Source organism: Triplophysa dalaica, chromosome 15 (assembly GCF_015846415.1).
Source record: "Triplophysa dalaica isolate WHDGS20190420 chromosome 15, ASM1584641v1, whole genome shotgun sequence".
NCBI classification, from domain to species: domain Eukaryota; kingdom Metazoa; phylum Chordata; class Actinopteri; order Cypriniformes; family Nemacheilidae; genus Triplophysa; species Triplophysa dalaica.
Window position 1 is genome coordinate 12,776,718 of NC_079556.1, and position 20,284 is coordinate 12,797,001.

General features: G+C 38.6%; 1 protein-coding gene across 1 annotated transcript; it reads right to left on the minus strand.

Annotated features, from left to right (window-relative positions):
- Nucleotides 1-5,059: 5,059 nt before the first annotated feature.
- On the minus strand, nt 5,060-7,860 carry sox11a (SRY-box transcription factor 11a). Its single transcript, XM_056767750.1, has one exon. It carries the CDS (start codon nt 7,722-7,724, stop codon nt 6,645-6,647), a length of 1,080 nt encoding a protein of 359 aa, XP_056623728.1. The 5' UTR covers nt 7,725-7,860; the 3' UTR covers nt 5,060-6,644.
- Between the last annotated feature and the right edge of the window lie 12,424 nt (nt 7,861-20,284).

Consider the following 20,284-nt stretch of genomic DNA (forward strand, 5'->3'; position numbering starts at 1 on the left):
TCATATGTTTTTCCATTCTATGTAGAGCAAAATAAGTAATTTATAGCACAATTTCATACTGCTCTTTACACACAATAAAAGTGAATAGGGATCACAGCTGTCTATCAATATTTTCAGTATGCATCTCAGACATAGCTCTCCTGTGACTGCAGATCACTAGTCAGAACATGGCAATATAGTCTCATGAACTGTTTCTAATGCAGATATGCTGATTCTGGTCACTAATCACCTTCATATTAGAAGAAAGCAGCTTTCTTTAAATTGCCTGTGCCTGGGTTCCACAGGAAAAAAGAAAGTTTATGGGTTTGAAATGACATAGAGGTAAGTAGTGATCTCTTCTTTGGATGTGAATGCTTTCTACTTTCCTTGCATAATATGCAGAGACATTGATAAGTAATTCCCTGAAAACCAGCTTCTATAAACTATAACATATTGAATTTACCAAAAAAAAGAGTACTCAAAAACACACCAAAAGTGTAATTTTACTTAAATACGTGTCAAAACTCATTCTTTCTTCGCACACCAATAATGGTCTTAAAGGGGTGATATGACACGGCTGAAACGGATAATAGTTTATTTTAGATGTAATGCAATGTGTACACACGATTCAAGGTTAAAAAAGCTGTATTTTCCAGATACCGTGCATGTTTTTATCTCCTCTTTGCCCCGCCTCTCTGAAACGCACAGATTTTTGACAAAGCTCATCGCTCTGAAAAGCGAGGTGTGCTATGATTGGCCAGTTAACCAGTGCGTAGTGATTGGTAGAATACTGCAAGCGTGTGACGGAAATGTAATGCTTCTTACCATATTTTGAACATCAGGTTCCCATGCACTTGAACTGACAGGTACGCCCACCTTATTTGGACGGTCTTAGTCAAATCATACCATGAACTGATGTAGATTTGTGAGGGTGTAGTTACACAAGGCGTTTCAGGCAGTTCTGTGTGAGCATTCAATTTTAGAAAGAATGCATCTTTTGTTCCAACACTAACATTTTTGCAATTTTACCTGTCTAATACATGCATGGGCAACTTATAACACAGCAAACACACAGAAAAACACGTATTCGCGCCATATGACCCCTTTAATTATAATAAATTTCGTCAGACTTTTGTTACTCTTTCGACTCAAACTTTGATATTCAATCACTCTATGAACTCCACAGAGCTCCTAATAACGCTTACATTTCATATCTTAGATTTCCAGCTTGACACCACTAAAAAATAAATGTCAGGGGCTATGCAAAACAGAGCTTGGGTTGTAATTGCGATTTCATTTCATCACTTGTTTTTCTTTTATGGCATGCAATAGCAAATCTCTTTGGCTCTTTACGGCTCCTCAAACATGCCCACTGATGCAAAAAGCTCAGCTGTTAGAACAAGCAGTTTTAAGAAATATACATCTTTAAGTCGTGTTTTCTTTTTTAAACTTTACCCTTTCGCCTGACAGAACGTCAGTTGGCAACTATAATCGCCATCCACAAACCCAAAAGAATTCATCAAAATAAACCTCTTCTAGTGACCCAAGCTTCCTGTGTGCAGCCTGAGGGGGTTTGATGTGCTAATTATTTACTGAAGCAGTAGGGACTTTCAAATTAGACCCCATGCTGCTGCAAACTGTGAAGAGTAGCCCTAATGGGGTAACCCGGGTAACATCTGAATTGAAAGAGAAAGCAGGGGACATAGAGGATTACAATGGACATTGGGCAGAATGCATTGGAAAGGGCTTCTATAGCGAGCAAAACTGGGAGGGGACAAGCTAGGCCTCAGAACAGTATTAAATTACAGATGCATATGAATGGACAAGCAGTTGCTGCTGGTTTGGTCAAAATTGTATACCCTTAAGCTATTGTTCTTTACTGCTTGTGTTGGGCATAAGAGGGAGGCTGTGGGTAGATTGGGGGGGCTAGAAAGTTTTCAACCGTTATCGCTTGTTTGACAGGAGGGAGAATGGGAACTTGTTCATATTCATTCCTAAGAGGCAAGTTCTATACCACAATTCTGTTAAACAAAAAAAGGGAAAAGTCCCTTTAGAAGCGATAAGGATGACGCTTCGAATTATAAAAACAAAAACGTATAGGCTAAATTAATGCTTGTGAAAGCTAAGTCTCCCTTCATGCTGTGTCTCTGCAGTGAGAGGGAAGGAAAAAGAAGAGGCAAAAGAAAAAATGGGGAAAATTACATACCTAAATCCATGTATCTGGGCAGCCATCCAAACAGACTTTTCCAAGTAGATAGAAAAAACATACACGAGTGCAGTGGGCAGTAAAATACTAATATTACTCTCAGTATGATCACAGACGGTGGATTACCTTTGGATTTAGGATACATTTAACGTTTTTCTCTTGCCTTATGGGTACAGTATAACTAACGGTAAACAAGGTAGACTTTGATTGCATTTCTTACCCCTATAAACACGGTTAAATAAACAAGGAAATTTATGTTAATACATGACTCCGAGCAAGATTAAAACATGAGATTAATCTCTGGATCTAGTTTAATATGTTCCAATGCACAGATGCTGGAAAAACATTAGATTAATGAGCATGGTGCAGATAAAGAGTCGATTGTCCTGGAATGGCCACGATTACGTGGTACGATTAAAATTTACTTTTGTTATTGTGTAATGCAGCTTGAAATAGCTGTGCCCTAAAACGGCACCAATTTAAGTGCAAGTTTGATTTTTAAGTACATATGGTCAATAAAAGAAAAGACAAATCTCGTAATATCTCTGAAATGGACTGCAAATCCATTTTAGGTTCATGTTTTGAGTATGTTTCGCTATGTGGTGAAATAGTGGGTCAAAGCGAGGGTTTGATGGTCTCTAGGGACACGCTAGAAATCTAAGCAGAGCAGCAGGGGTCAACGCTCTCCTACAGGCCTGTCGAAGGGCCGGCAAATGCAAACCTATTAACACACAGAATGTATTCAAAATGTAAGACATTCTTCTATACAAGCAACAATGGTCATATAGGTCAAACTGAATCTTGGAATAAGTGATGGGCGACCGATATATTGATTGTTTAAAATTCTGTTATTACATTATATACTTTGTCAGATTCTCACATGAAAAATTGAGAAATAGAGATTATTGCAGGGAAAATATAAATCAAGTAGGCCTTTAGGAGCGGGGTAGTAAACATCAGACCGCAGGACAAAACATTCTGGCTCTTTACACAACAAAGGAAATAAATCCTCTTCGTTGCTCAATAGCCCGGTGACTGACATGTGATGCAAAGAATGGACAGCAAGTGACAAGTCAGGCAGGTCGACGCTTTCCTTCGCACAAGAAGAATGTCAGCACAATCGCCAAAATGCATTTCCCATTACCAGTTCAATAGCAAATCTTTTTCTTTTACTTTGATTCCCGAGAAGGACTGATCTATTTGATAACAATAAATATCGGTGAGCATTTCTCTTGCCAAGTGTAGGGACACATCTGACAAAGCAGAGGATATTAAGGAAACCGCACTCACACAGTGCTTCCACAACACACCGGTGAGAGAAAAAAGCTTTGTTGTCGTGGTCCAATTTATTATTATCATCTAAGGTTGATAAAGCAGAATGGAATAGACGTGCAGGCTTCAAATCACCTTGGGCGAAGACTTAAAGATTCATTTAAGATTTCAAATACAAGGCAATCTCAATATTTAAAAAAAGAAACATGCAGTAGCTTTTATTTAGATGTCACGTATGTTATTTGCCGAGATTTTATGAATAATTTAGGAGCACAGGGAATTGGAAATGACTTTCTTTTGTCACCAGTTCCCCACTATAGGACATGATAGATATGATCCTACTCAATAGCTACCAAGCATTTAAAATTTCAATTTATTTAAAGAGAGGAAATGGAGGGAAATTTTAACGGGTCAGTAATTTCATTTCACTGCGTTCCAATGGCATCAGACCGGACCAGATATTTCAGAGGAACACAAAATCAATGTGCACATTCTATAGGGAATCGCTCTCTGAATCCATTAGTAACTTTGGCCAGCAGGTCAGGTAAAGTAATAGCCGGATAAATGTTTTATTACTGATGGCCAGACTGACTTAATGGCCAAACTAAATACATACAGTACATCCATGCATGTCAAACACTTACGATTCCATCAAGATGATGTAATGCATTCATCTTTGATCTTCATTACCTTTGTAAAAAGCTTGTTTGGGCTATTTGTGCACGGACACTAAAACTAAATGAATAAGGGTTTCTTAAATTTATATTTACTTTACTCCAAACCTAACCTTTGTGTGATTTGTTCAAGTTATGAGCTGTTTTAATAATATAGCCAAAAGTGAACTATACAGCCACACACAAAAAAAATGAATAGAAAACTATTTAACAAAATAACACTGACATGCTTATGATATCACATTCAAACATGCATTGCAAATAAAAAGGTTATATTTAAGGTTAAATAAAGATATTTATCAAGTATGCATGCAGTTGATCTTTAATAAATGCATTAATGCAATTTGCACGCTTGAGAGTGAAGTATGAGAAAGGTTGTAAAAGTAGTTTTGAGCATGCTGATGCTGTGGAAAGAGTCATTTGATTGTATATTGATTCTAAGAGCTTAAGGACAGCTTACATTTGAGTGTTTGTGTATTCTTGCTTTAAGTCCTCTTAACTCCCTGATTGGTCACCAGCAAAAAGAGGGCAGTGTGTGAGTTAAGGGGGGTTTCTGGGGAGGAGCGGGGGGTTGGCGGTTGGCTCACAGGCAGTTATTAGTGGCAGCTGGAGCACTCATGCTGGGTCTCTCCTCTTCACTCCAACAGGCCACAAAATCTAACCAATCACAAGACACCACTTTTAAGCAGCGCAAAATTTGATTTTTTAAAGGGGCCGCAGCTTTGACGTGAGATTGTTATGATTTAAACTGTTGATTTCACTGGTTCCAACCATTAAAAATGTAAAGTTTTAAAGAATGTCTGCTAAATATACCACATTGTTCAACCTAAAATTTTTCCATGGGTAGCTCATATATTACACTCATTTCATTGTATAAAACTCTGCTTTTCACAAATTGAGAAGAGATTTTATGGTGGTAAGTATTTGTTTATTAAAAGATGAGTCAAACAGAGGTTCACATTTGGAATGTGAGGTTAGACTGCCCAGTACTTAACCCTTATCCCTGGCAAATAGTCCATCCTATTCCAAACCTTGTATAAAAACAGACTTCATAAGACCCACATAAAAATAAACAAAATATGTTTAAGTGCAAGAAATAAAAATACACGTTTGATGGTTGTTGGTTTTGTAATAGAAAAGGTGGCAGTCTTGAGTTGAAAATTAAACGTTTCATCATATGAAACAAGGATATGGAATGTACCTTTTTTTGCTTTCTTGCTTTTTTCAGCCAGACCACCGACATTCAATATTTGCCCATTATGGCACATCTTTAAAAGTGAGTAATTTTCAAATTGGTTGCAGCACATCAATTGAGCAACTTGGTGGGTGAGACAAGCATCACACTCTGTGCCCATACTCAGGTACTATCAGTTCCAGCTGATTTGTTCATTTATCAATGATTTCAGCATCATGACAAATAATGATGTTGACAAACAAAAGTATGTCTGTCCATCATTTGCTACAAAAATGCAACAAAAAAAATGTAGATGGTCTGCATTTACAAGTAAATATATTGCACAAAAAATGAAGGGGAAACAGTATGTGCCATTAAAAGGAACAAAAAAATCCAGTCTCACACCTGCGATTTGGGACCCATCCACATATCACGAGTATGATATACATAAACTCCTAACTTTACTATTTTACAGTACATATACAATCTTGAAACTAATACCAGCACTGAGGTATGCATCTCTCCCCCTCCCCAATGCCATATGTTCTACAAATACTCGACAAATTTGATCTACAGCTGTACAAAACCTAGTTTAAAATCACAAGGCATTTTTGATGCAAGTTTTAATTTCAACGTAATCCTTAAACCAGGACCCCCTTGCATGCTAAAACAAATGATAAAGGGAAGAAGTGCCTGAAACTCACTGAGTGCCCAGTAAGAACATTCCCTTTTTAACTGTACAAAAATATGCCTGAAAATAGTTTGCTTTCTTTTAAAAAGATGAGGTCTGTTATGTATCAAAATGCTTCCTCTATCACCTGCAACTCTGAACAGATTTAGGCTGCTTAAATTTCAAACCAGTAGGTAAACAGAAGAATCGGTTTCAAAAGAAAGATAAAAGGTTTAAAAAAAGTTCCGGCATTTATAAATGAGTAAATAACGTTTCAAAGTGACGTCCTGAACAGTAATAGTTCACAGATTTGCTTCGAGTCAGTCCACACAGTCTTTACATTATCAACTCCCTGCAGTTAGAAAGAGGGCATAAGATGCATAGAAGTTCTCAGATTTTCCCTTTGTGGTCCGCTTTAGTTGAACAGTAATTGTAGACCTACAGAAAAAAATCCATAAAACCCTGTCATGCTGCCAGAAAAACGTCTGCAGACTTTTTTCTTTTTTTGCTACGGTACCAGCTTCATAAGCATCTAACTCCTCAAACCTCTCTCCGCCTCCTCCCAAAAGCCCGTATCGGCACACCACCAGAATGAGGCAGGGGTAAGAAACATGTACAGAATATAGCATTCCCACTCTTTCGTATGTTATTACTCAGAACATTTCTTATTTAGTAAGTAAAAACCAAGTCAGAAAAGTTCGCTTCGAGCCAGTCCCCAGCGATCATCTCGCTGAGCTCGGGCGTGCAATAGTCTGGAAACTCAAAGTGAGAACCCAGACTTCCCTCGCTAAAAGACTCCAACTCCTTATCCACCAAAGAGAGGGAGAGATTTCCTGAATTTTGGTTGCCGAGCTCCGACCCTTGCGTGGAGGAGGCGAAGTTTACGCTGAAGTCAAATAGCAAGTCGTCCGCGTCTTCGCTCGAGCTGGAAGATGTGGAAACGGACCTAGAGGATGCTGGTGAGACGGATGCGGGATACATTGTGCTCTGCTTGGTGATGTTTTTGAAGTTGTAAAAGAGTCTGCTGTTGGACGCGGCACTTCGGACATCGTCGTACATGCTTGCGCCTTCCGACTCTGTGGACGAGCTCAAAGTCGGGCTGGCGGGAACTTTAGCTACGTTGTAAGCTTGGATCTGGTCCTCCTCTTCCTCCTTCACTCTGACTCGAGAGTCCTCTTCGTAGTCGTCGTCGTCCTCGTCATCCGTGAATTCACTTTTAATAACAGTTTTTGAAACTTTAATGCTCTTGAACGCGTAATCGTCCGCGTAACTGTGAGACGATTTCTTATTAGTTTTCAGCTTTGAACATTTCTTACCGGAGTTCTTGGACATTTTGTTGCAGGACTTCTCCGGAGACGGGACTGATGGTTTGGAGGATCCGTCCAGCTTTGGTTTCTTTTTGGGTCTGTATTTGTAGTCGGGATAATCAGCCATGTGTTTCAACCGCAGCCGTTCGGCTTCTCTGATAAAAGGAATCTTTTCACTGTCCTTTAACATTTTCCAGCGCTTCCCCAGGCGTTTGGAGATCTCGGCGTTGTGCATGTCCGGCGACTGCTCCATAATCTTTCTCCGCTCGATTTTAGACCACACCATAAACGCATTCATCGGTCTCTTTATGTGTCCGGTGGCTGTCTTGCACCAGTCTGGGTTTATCGCTACCGGGCTGCAAGCCATGAATTCACTTTCGTCGGAGTCTGTCGCTTCTCTGGACATGCTGTCCGTCTCGCTGTTCTCCGTTTGCTGCACCATGGTTCCTGATGGAACAGCTCCGTGCCACAGCAAAGCCGTTGCAGTGTTTGTCAGTCCACTGCCAAAAGTCTACTTGTCACCTGTCTGCGTCTGCTCTCTGCGCCTCTGAGGTTCACCCACTCTTTCCAGACTTAGAAGCCGCCTTCTTAACTACTTCTTGGCTTTTTCATGTAGGTGACATCATGCGTACTGCTCCAATCACATCCTCTCCACTCCGCCCTGTAGACTTCATGCAGTGGGCGTTAACTCTTTACGCGCTCCCATCAGTCGCCACAGCGCTGCTGTCGGTGCGTTTGCGCGACCGTCTGAACCCGTGCTGTGCCAGACAGACATATCGCCAGATAAACTAAAGTGGGGGGTGCAAGTGTCAACACATAAACAAGCGAAACCGAAGAAATTTATTTCAAATGTTTGCTGCAGCTTTATAATGCGAGTCGATAGGGCATAATAATCGTATGTTATGAACACGTGTATACTGTAGATGGATGCCGTTTTCTCTCCGCCTTCACTCTCTCTCTCTCTTAATAAAATACTGAAGGTGGCGCTTGGACACTGTTCCTGTGTGCATAAATATCTAATGCAACAAAATTTCAGCTGTTATTTGTAGATTGTCAGTAGTATTTAATTAAAACTGATGAAAGTTTTTTATTCAATCTCAAATCGCATTGTTTTACTGGTTATGATAAAAAAAGAAAAGCTATTTTAAACACTGTCTGGGACATTTAAACTCTCAAAAGTCATTTTAACTGTCATTTATCAGCATTTTTTCTAAACCAGCCAGGCTCATTTATATAGGTCAAATGAGATTGTTGAAAGTAGCCGAATCTTGCATAGTCTAAGATACATTTTCAAATGTACGATAAAAAACTGCCCATTCTTACTTTTCTTCATTCAAAGCCAACATCTAGTGACAAAGTCCTATTCCCTCTCCCCGCTGTGGTTAGCTGTCAATAATGTTACTTGAAACTCTGCATCTGCCAAAGCGTCCTGTTTCTGTCCCCTAGAGGGCAATCACTAGCCCTTCTGAGACCTTACATCACCCTCACCTCTGATGATGGAAGAAACTGCCCTGAGCTGTGGTCACGTGACTAGTTGTGCCTAAAAAGGTTACACTTGAGTAAGGCGAGCAATTTTGACAAGTGTAAGGCAACACACTGTTCTCCAACATTTCCTCATTGCCAAAGCCAAGACACACTCTTCTGCAATTGGATGAGGAAAAATGTGGAATGGATGGGTTTCTATGGATTCGTCTGCTCTCTTGCTGTGGTTCAGTCTGTGTTACATCATCGTGCCTGTGATAAGCTCACAACAGAGGTGAATCAGAGCTGTCTAATGATGTGCTGCTCATTAGCATAGCTCATTAAGGGCTGTGAATGAGGTGAGAGTGTCAGCCACTGCAGAGGTGTGAGTCATCCCGACAAAAGGGAGGGTCTCTGTGCGGGGAAATCTGAGACATCCTCTCTCACACACACGTACACGCACAGACCTCACAGGTATCAAGAGAAATAGTCAAGTCAACAACAAGACAAGCGTTGGTGGTCTATGGTTTTGCTGACTACAAGTGCATGTTATTAGGCCCTGATTCACACTGACTTTCAATATAATTATAATGATGTCTAGACTAAATTGTCAAAAAAATGTCATGAATGCAATGATTTTTGTTATTATAACTGATATTTGTTAATATGATAGTGGGACACTAATCATCTTTGAAACAGAATTTGTTTGTACAGCTACGTGTAAGGCAATTACGTCTCAAAAAGTAATGGTTCATTTATTTAGCTATTTAAATATTAGTTTAATAGAATATTTAAATGCAGTAATACAAATAAGAAAGGGACTTGAAGTATTCAGACATCACAAAAAAACACATTCATGCAACTGGTGTCAAATGTATTTTTGTGTTAACCCGGGGCAAGTTGTCAGGGCAAGGGTCTGCCACATAGCGAGGTAGATTTTATTCTAAAGGTTGAACATTTTATTTAGGACAAGGTTAGTTTTCCTCTGTGACAACTTACCCCATATTGTGTGACTGTTGGGGCATGTTGTCACAAAGTTTGTATCTATCTGTAAAGCCAGGACTTTAAGGTACGTGCGGGATTTGACTTTTAAATATAATTGTTTTATGACTTCACTAAACTAACAAATAATTTTTTAGGACTTAAGGTGGACTTAAGTGTTAATGCTATTTGGGGCCACTGAATAAAAAGATTCCACTCCTAAAATATTCCCTCAGTTATCTAAACTCTTTGAAACAGCTGTCTCTATGCATGAGCACTGATGCATTGGATCAATACAAAGTCAGGCCGGGGGTTATCTGATGCTGAAGATGTATGCATCCATCTCCTCTGCATAGCCTCCAGACAGGTGGGCCTGCTCTGACTGCTATCTGATGGGCCAACAATGGCTAGGAAAGGGGGCTGTTATGGGGGTCTATACAAATGCAAATAAAGTTCTCACTTACATTACACATACCTGAATATTCTTGTTTTCATTCAGCGGTCTTTGCATTAAAAGGGCTTTTTTATGCAAATAGTCTGATAGTCATCATATGTGCGTGCACCCTCTCAAGAGTTATGTTAATACAAACCGAACACATCTGGACTGTGTTCATTTTATCTCAGGAGTTTGGAAACATGCATGTTCTGTACTTCGATAAGATGATTTTGCATTGAATAGAATGTATGCTAAAGATTTAAATATACGTAAATTGTATGCAAAACATATAATCGCTCTTAGAGTCAAACATCTGCCTGTTGAAAATATACTTTTAATGTACAAACACATTCATGTGGGAGAATAATGAGTTTCACAGGGAATGTAATTTACACTGCAAATCAAGTAATTGTACCAGAAAATCAAAAAACGAAAGCGAAAAGTTCTTAAAGCACAATTAGAAAACACTATTAATGAAATATTTTAATGAACATATCTCTGTTGAGACATGCATAATGGGCACCTTCCACAAAAGGGAACACTTTTGTGTCCCATTTTATTTTTTAATGCATCGGGGAGACAAATCTTAGATATGCAAGTTAAACTATTAGCTACATTCGAAGGGACAGTTACCCAACAATAAAAATTCTGTCATCATTTACTGTCTCGAGTATATAAGTGTCTAAACTATTTTCTTCGTTCTGATGAACGCAGAGAAGAAATTTGGAATACTTAAGAATGCTTGTAACCGAACAGTTCTTCGCCACCATTGAATAGTAGGAAAGATGAAAATAGTAGTCAAATGTGCCCAAGAACTGCTTCCTTTCCAATATTCTTCAAAACAACTTATTTTGTGTTCAATAGAACAAAGATATTGAAATATATATATATATATATATTGAAGATTGCAGTCATTGGTGGCCAAGAACTGTTTGCTTACAAGCATTCTTTCAAATATATATGCAAATTTGAAACAACTTGAGGCTGAGTACATAAAGTCAGAATTTTCTTTCTAGACTTTTTGATAGAATCGAATTTTCTGACTTTTTGCGAGGAACTATACCTTAACAGCACAAAATGTTGTATACACAATAAAATGTAATGCTAATTTTGGCCTGCTGCATCTCATAAGTTTAAACCTTCTTGAATGTTAAAATCAAATCACAGAGTTTTATTACAGTAACTTTTTTGAAAATTTTCCAAGCATGTAAATTCTGTATAAAAACATGATTCATCATTATTGTGTTTTGCATACATTTAATTAATAGTAAAAAATATTATTTGGGATTTGTGTCCTAAATATTTGGTCATAGGATTTTATTGTTAGTTTGACTATAAACATTTTTAGATAGTTGAGCACCTCAATTCACTTCTTCCCAAAACTTGCTTGGCACAAACTCGATAAACAAAGAGAAGGTAATACTGTTATTGTTTAGGGACCCAATGCTTCCCCTCCCTATTCACAAACCAATGCTAATGTGGCTATATGGGATGTATGCTTTTTCGTTCTCTCAAGGTTCTGATGCTTAGCAGATATTTGACACTTGAGTAGTTTGTCATCAGTGTAAACAGCTGACGCCTGACACTTCTCTGGAATGTCTATCACATGACACACTAACACAATCAACAGCTCTCATGGACTCCTCATAAAGTCAGACACCGTTAATCAAAATGCTTTGGGAAAATTATGGCCTCACTGTCATTTTCTTACAAAAAAGCATAGAGCAATCGGATGCAGTCCCAACCTGGCATCCCACAGAAAATCACAAAGAAACACAAAACTATTCATCTCTGTTCTCTCACCAGGGCAATGGAAACGTGGGAATGCTTTGCTTTTCCTGTAATGATGTCATCACCCTGCTTTCAAAGGCCCCTGGCGTCTTGACATGGCAACATTTCACCTGTTGTCACTTCTACGTCTACACTCTCGATGTGCCACTGCATTCAGGGAAACATATCCACTGTATCGCTACCTCCTGAGTGTTTGTGTGCACTTTGTCTTGGGCTAATAAACATGGTCTGTGAGAGCCCCCGGGGCCGACGAGGGCCGGGTAATGAGAGTATGTTTAGTCTGGGGAAGCTTGGACAAATTCTGATGGATTGCATGGCCACGGCTTAACCCTCTCTATTACATACCAAAGTACAGAGAGAGAGTTCTGCACACTTTCACTTCTTTAAATGGTGCTTGGCAAATAGAATAGGCTTCCGAGTTACTTTAACGATTTTGAAGTAAGGTTTTCAACGGAAGGCTGAAACGGAATGGTCAATAGGAAGCAAAAAGCACAATAAATCAAGACTTTTATCACTTTTGTGATGCTACCTGTTTACCTAAATGGTCTTCAATGTCCAGTAAGCACAGACTCGTCCTGTCACGTATAAAGAAGGAACACGATGAGCTATGATGAAGAGAGAGCCAGAATGGAAGTCTGAAGTATCCGTTTATGATCTCTGTACCATAAGACCAGTTGTGACAGTTCAAAGACGCCTCACAGAATACATGACCCGAAGGCTCAACAGCTCATTGATAACACCCTCCCTCTGTTATTTACAGCTTTAGATAATCCAAAATTAGAGGTTGGATTTCATATTATATTTTAGTACATTTTTCTTTTGAACTAAATATTTACAGGAAAACTATAAGGATTTGGGCTTATATGAAGACTAAAAAGCCACCTAGAGTAAAAAGACGAACAGGAAAATTTCCTGTTCGCAAACTAAACCTTTTCTGACACGGTGTTTTCTGTGAAAAAGCAGAAACCACTCTGTGTCCAAAATACAACCAATTTGTACATTTACGCAAAAACAACAGTGTATTCACAATAAATGTTCAACAGAACAAAGATATTTATAAACAATTATTTTGCAGTCATAGGGGGCCATGAATGTTGCCCAATTAAAATGGCTGAAAAAAACTGTATGCGCTTATAGATTAACAGATAATAATCATATTAGTTCATTGAAAAAGAAATGAAGATCACTTTCTGAAAGTAAATGTAGTTATCTTAACTTTGCCGCAATTTATTGACAACATGACAAAATGGTGGCATAAGTTTAAGCTTTGAAAAAATTCTGATTAGTCAAAAGTGGATAAAAATTTATCTTCGTCACTGCTTTTCCCACCTAGTACTCTGGCAATAAACTCATGATAAATGTTGTTAATCAAAAAATCATGAAAAAAATTTAGCTTCCTACAAGAGTTACCCTACATACAAATGGAAGCACATGAGATGTTTTGTAGAATAGATAAAAAAAGGAAAAAATACAGGGTATCAGCTTCAGCACTTTTGATCATTCTGAGAAGGAAGGGCGGAAATTGTTTAAAAGTGAGCATGTTTTCACAGTAAATCTGTTCAATGTGGCCGCGGCTCTGTTTAATAGAGTAATGACCCAGGAGCTTTAGTTGGTGCTGGCAGCTGTCTTCCTAGGAAAAAACCCTATAAACATCTGCACCAAAGAAATGTTTGAGTTTTCATTTGCTTATTATCCGAGTTTCGCTCAGAACTTTTTGTTTAAAGCATGTGGGAATGTTCTTCCTATTGAGAGACACATGTCTCCAGGCCGTAGTTAGGTGATAATGTGTTTTTCTGAAGGTTTAAAAAATCATTACAGCCTTGAGATCATTTTATGCTGACATCAAAGCATCTTTCGATAACTTTCACAGCAAATTCAAATCGTTGCTCATCATTTTGAGATATTGATCGGAGCGCAGTTTTTAGTTTAATTATATCTGTCAACTGCAACACCGGCTCAGGGAGCAGAGAACTTGCGGCGCATGTTAACTGCTTGATGATAGCATCCAGTAACTGACCCTCTGCTAAGCTCCGCTTAAAAATTTAACTTATGTCGGCGCCAAGTGGTCCAGTGGACTGTGCGCCAACATATTGTGCAGCAGCACTTCTGGTGACCCGACTTCGAGTCTCTGCTCGTGGTCCTTTCCCGACTTCCAATTCCCTATTTCTCATCCCATAATTGCCTGTCTCACTCTCCACTGGTCCTGTCCATACAAAGAGGCAGAAGGCCAAAAAAAAACTTATGGAAAAAGAAAAATTACATCTTGAGGAATTCATGCTGGACCAAACTAATGCATGTTCAATTACATTTACATTTAGTCATTTAGCAGACGCTTTTATACAAAGCAAGTTACAAAGTTTGGGAAAACAATAAAAGCAATTTGTGCAACAAAACAACAACAATGCATAGGTGCAGTATAACTGGTCTCAGTAAGCCTACCACAGAATACGAAGCCATGAATTATTTGTGTTTTAGCCATTTCTTAAAGACGACTACAGAATCCACTGATCTAGTGGCAAGAGGGAGATCGTTCCATAGTCAAGGAACACATGCATGAGAGTGATTTTTTTCCCTTTATGGGACGGCACAACAAGATGTTGTTCGATTGCAGAGCGCAGGGATCAGACTGGGACATACGTCTGAATTAGCGAGTGAAGATATGGGGGTGCTGAACCAGTGGTGGTTTTGTAGGCCAAAAGGAGAGATTTAAATTGGATGCAGGCAACCATAGGGAGCCAGTGCAACCTAACGAAGAGAGAAGTGACGTGCGCTCTCTTCGGCGCCTTGAAGACCAGTCTTGCTGCTGAATTCTGGATCATCACAAGAGGTCTGGTTGTACAAGCTGGAAGACCAGCCAGTAGAGCATTGCAATAGTCCAGTCTAGACAGGACAAGAGCCTGGATAAGAACTTGCGTAGCATGCTCAGACAGGAAAGGTCTAATTCTCTTAATATTGTAGAGGATGAATCTACAGGACCGGATGGTGCTGGCAAAATGATCTGTGAAGTTCAGCTGATAATCAATTACCACACCCAGGTTTCTGGCCGTTCTAGAAGGAGTAATGGTTGATGAACCTAGATGGATGGAAAGGTTGTGCTGAGTCATGGGGTCGGCCGGGATCTCAAGCAGTTCAGTTTTTGCCAGGTTCAGATGCAGGTGATGGTCCATTTACATAGTTGGCAGGTGTATTCAAGTGTGCATGTTATTAATTTTTGTGCATTTACATTTAAAACTATACACACTGACCTAAAAGTGGAGAAATATGAAAAAGGACTCCACAACATGACACGTTCACCCTGTCTACAAACACAGCCAAGTTACTTACAGTATAACACATTGCACTAAAGTTCCACAAATCAGAATTCACAAAAAGACAAAACACTTTTCTGAATGAAAGGTTATTAAAATCTTTTGTTCGCGATTATTTGGGGAACTTGAGGGAAGAAGTTATCTACACTTAAGGTAGCAATAAAATCAGTCATAAGTATCCAGGGTCAAGGATAAATTTGACAGACAGCTCTCTTTTCCTGTTATTCTACCAGAACAGACAAATGGAGTCTCGTACTTACACTGAAAAACACAATAATCATTCTGTTTCACTGGAGGGTCATCAGCCACAGGCAATATTCATCGCTCAGACCGTAATAAAGTATAGAGGTCACACAAAGAGGTACAATGACCACTGCTGCAAAGATTGATGGTCCAGAAAAGGCCAGCAAAAATCCCTGCTAAATCAAAGCGATTCCGTGTTAATGAAATACCATCCTCATCCGCTGTAAATCATCTATGAACTAATCTATTAGTGATAATGAATTCACATTGGCAGTTTAACCTTACTTTTGCAATTCATTATATTTGAGATTAACAAGGGATAGAATTTAAGTAAAGTGTCTATGGGGAATTATGTCCGGAGGGCTGCGTTGTCAATCACGAATCACGTTCTCGATGTCTTCCAATAAAAGAGAGGATTTAAATAAGACTTTCTTTGACGCCGACAGCTTTCCTATTTAACGCCATCGCTACTTTCCCCAAGATAGTTAACTCTTCATTACCCAAATTAAAGGCATCCATCTTGGTAGCTGCTGCTATATTGGCTTGACCTCTGCCTGTCAAAACTTCCATGTAAGATGCTGAGTGATAAATGACTACCTTCGATCCCGTCACCCCAAACCCAGCTGAGTGTCCAACGCTGCGCAATTCATTTATCTCCAGAGGCCGTGCCACAGGCCTCCTTTTCACAAAGAGCGGCGAGAGCCTTGATAGACTTTTATAGAAATTACTTTAATTATATGCCTGGCAGCGCTTTGTGAGTTCATAAAGATCACCTAAAGCTTTTAACACACTTCTGATGGAATCTCATCCTTTTTAGCACAATGAAATGTATTGCTTTGTTTGAGGGAGGAATTCCCACTTTAGACTACTTAGATGGAAAGATCATTCGGAGCTAATAATTGGCTATTTTGACATTATGTTATTTTAACTTAATATTATTTTAATGTATATACTACAACTATTATTGTATTTAATTCATTAATACAATTAATTGTTCCCTGACATGAACAAAATAAACAACATAAAATAGCATTTAAGGCAAAACTTCAAGTATTTCATGTTTTTGACTCCACAGTCAGTCCTGCTCAACACCACGGATGCAAAACAAACACACAAAAAAACAAACTCACCATAAGACAAAATCAAGATGAACACCAAAGCAGAAATGTGTGGAAACACCATATATTAAACTACAGCAGACACAGACCATTTCAAACAAGATGTCCCCAATAAACTGCTTTCAAAAAAAAGTCCACACAAACAAAATTACGGCCAGCCCCCAAACACAGTTTAAAGTCACTATGAAATGTAAATTGCGATTGACTTCTTTTCCTTTATTGTGACGTGTATCCGAGTGAAAATGTAGGGCGGTTGCCCTTCCCTTTTTGGTTTTTGGCCATTGCTGACGTCATGTGGTGATGATTTGTTTTTGAGAGGGGGAGAGGAGCTTAATATTTTGGATTTAGGATCACAAATACAAATTAATAAAAAAAAAAAAGGTTTGCACGGATAAATCATTTATATTCATCACGGCAACACTGTGTAATACACTTAGAATTTTCCTGTTTGATTGCATTGTGACTTTAAAAATATAATTTTTTAACACTTGAATGAAAATATGTATAATGAACATACGTATATTTTACTTTACATTCAAAATAGCTCACAAATTTGGTCTGCCTTGTTTCCAACCACATACAATTCACAAGGTTAAATTACTTATGTGCCATGCTAACTTTATTTATTTGGTTCTGTAAATATTAATATAAGCAATTAATTATAAGCATATTAATTACCACCCCTAAAGATAGCCTTTTTTCATTTGGACAATTCTGTGTCACATTTGATGTCATGAAAAGCATTAGAAATGATAACAATAAACCACCAACAATCAACACATGTACTTGTCAAAATCTTATATCAGCGGATAACTAAAGCAAACACATCTGAATATAAACTCTCCTCTCAGTGACATATGGTCCACCTTGTCTCAAAGACCCTTGACCTTTTGCTCCCTGTTCCTTCTTATCCACAGACAGGTAGCTCTCCAGACAGACCTTACTTCCTGAGGAGAAAATTACTTCTTCCTGAGGAAGATGTATCCTGTTCGCTGGAATGTGTGGGAGCAGACAGGTAGCAGGGAGGAGGGCACATCACCTGAGATGTAATGCAGCTCCGGGTGCTACCCCTCTCCTGCCAAACTCCCGCTCGTAGCTGTCAGAGGGTCACTGGGAGCGTGCTCAGTACATTCGATGAATGTATGTATGACCTTAGTGACAGGTACTGCTAAGAAAGAAAAAGAGAGAGGAGGAGCAGAAATAAAGCACAAAGAAAGACACACTACAGAGAAAAGTCATTTCTGGAATACAGTCAGCTGTGGCAATGAGATTCTTTGAGTCTGAAGTAATGAACTCATCCATTGCCACAGGCTTTGACTGACCGCTGCTGTGACAACTCACTCAGGATTATGACTTAATCAGAGAAGCTTATAGCGCTTAGGTAATTATTTAATCAAAAGCCTAACTTGCCAATACGGCACTACGGCAGATTCATGAAGTGTAGAGGTGACTTCACCTTCATATCTGACACACTCTCTCCGCATCTCATGCGTCTGGATGCTATTGCATCAGGAAAGTGCAATACTTCAACTTCAGCTGGGAGTAAAATCAACACAGCGACAAAATCTGTGATGTGGAAAGAAAACATATTAGACAGTATTTAATTATCTTTGTAGGGTACGGTGAGTTTTGCAGTACCACTCAGTGACTGTATTCATTTTTTGTCAATGTGATATGCGTAATTATTTTCCATGTTAAAATATTGATTTTATCCCAGTTTAATTTGCATAGACTACACGTAAACCCTTTCATGAGTGGATTCGCACAAACAAGCATTAATGCTGCGGTGCTCAGTTCAACTTGATAGGAAAGTAAATGGGTGACAGGAAATGATAAATAGGGAGAGGTGTAGAAAATGAGGAAAGGACAGGAGTCAGTTCCGAGCCAGATTTGAACTCGGGTCACCCAAACAAGAATCGGTTTCCAAGATGTTGGAACATCGCACTACCCAGGTAAAATTTATTTCATGATTTTAATATTTTGTCTTGTATCATTATTATTAGCCACCCTTTATGTTTGTCACTGGGTTAGGCAAAAATATATGCTATAGAAAGTATTAAAAAGTGCCTGTCAACTTTGTCAACAAAGTATTCAATCGTGTAAAAAAAATGTTTTTTTCATTTCCTGGAAAACTGTGAATTTGGACATCTGAGGTATTGGAAGGACAGCGAAGATATATGTTATGTTAAAAAGTGTGTTGCAGCTGTGCATGTGCCTGTGTCAGAGCTGCAAATACGGTTCTTACATCTTTTTTGTTCATTCTGTCAGTTTACATTCAACCTCACTCAATTTTCTGTCTGTTGTTCTGTTTTCAAAATGTGTACATAATAATATCCAACTATTGTTGAGACTGCCCTAAAGAAGTCGTCTCCTCTATGGTATGACAGCGATGGTTTCGTGTCATGATTCATAGTAACTGTGCGTGTCATTATGTTGAGTGGGGTTAGACCAGTCGCAGCTTGGCGAGCGTGTATGACTCAGTCGGATCATTCTGACTAACCTGCTATTAGTCACGCGCATCCTGTCTGCAGATGAAAGCTGAGGACAAAACGCTCAGATCCACTGATTCTTATCTTGCTTAGAGATTCCTGACAGCTCTGACAGTGAAACTCTGCAAACCATGATTCAGATAAAAGAATGATAAATGTGACTGCTGTATCTCAACCTTCAACTAAATTCCTGCAGTGGAGACAGCGTTCTCAATTTTGATGATTAACATTAGACGCATGATGATCCAGGCAATGAGAACAATCAAAACACGCCAGTAGACAAAAAGACATAATGCTATATATAAAGTAATAGAAACACAGGAAACTTTTTGTTTAATCCTGTCCACTGTTCACACACACTTTGAATGCAGAAAATGTGCATATTAAATCATATTAGAATGAATCATACAGAAACATATTATTCATATTACATGTAATTAATGACTCAACATGGAAAATTCATAAAATCCCAGAATGCACCTGGGCTCTATGCTTTAGGCCTTGAAGGTTTGACATGGAATGGCATAAACGTGTTGCGGTAATATTTTGTCAGAAATCCTTGTTTATGTAAACATCTGGGTAAGACATGTGCCAAACAAGTATAGACAAGAAAGGACTTGTTACTTTAAGATGTTATTTTTCACAACATCAGTTTAGTTATTTACAGTTGCCAAGCAACATCAAAGTCATGCATTAATATTTAATTTATGTCACAAGTCTCCATTTTTTCCAGTGGCTTTTTTTATTGATCAAATCCAATTTGAAATTAAGTTGATAATATGCTTATTTCTTTTAACACAATTTTGTTACCTTGTGGAGTCTGTTGTGTTTACCTGTGAGACATGATGTGAAACTGTCAAACTTGTCATTCATTTGTTATGAATAATTGTGATTTGGGATCAGTACATAAATAAATATATACAAAGAATCAAATGACAAAAAGTACAGTAAATATACTTTTAAATTAATTATTTTAATGTATTCACTGCTTTACACAAAAATTACGCAATGGCACGGTTTCACAGACAAGGCTTAAGGCTAGTCCCAGACTAAAATGAATCTGTGACCTGTCTTACCTGAATATAACTAGTATAACCAGAAATATCTTAAAATATATCAGTGCAATTGTTTTTAGTCCTGGCTTAAGCTAAGCTGTGTCTGTGAATCCGTTTCAA

Bases quoted from the DNA above. Each gene is read 5' to 3' on its own strand.
- sox11a (XM_056767750.1), bottom strand. From the start codon at position 7,724: ATGGTGCAGCAAACGGAGAACAGCGAGACGGACAGCATGTCCAGAGAA.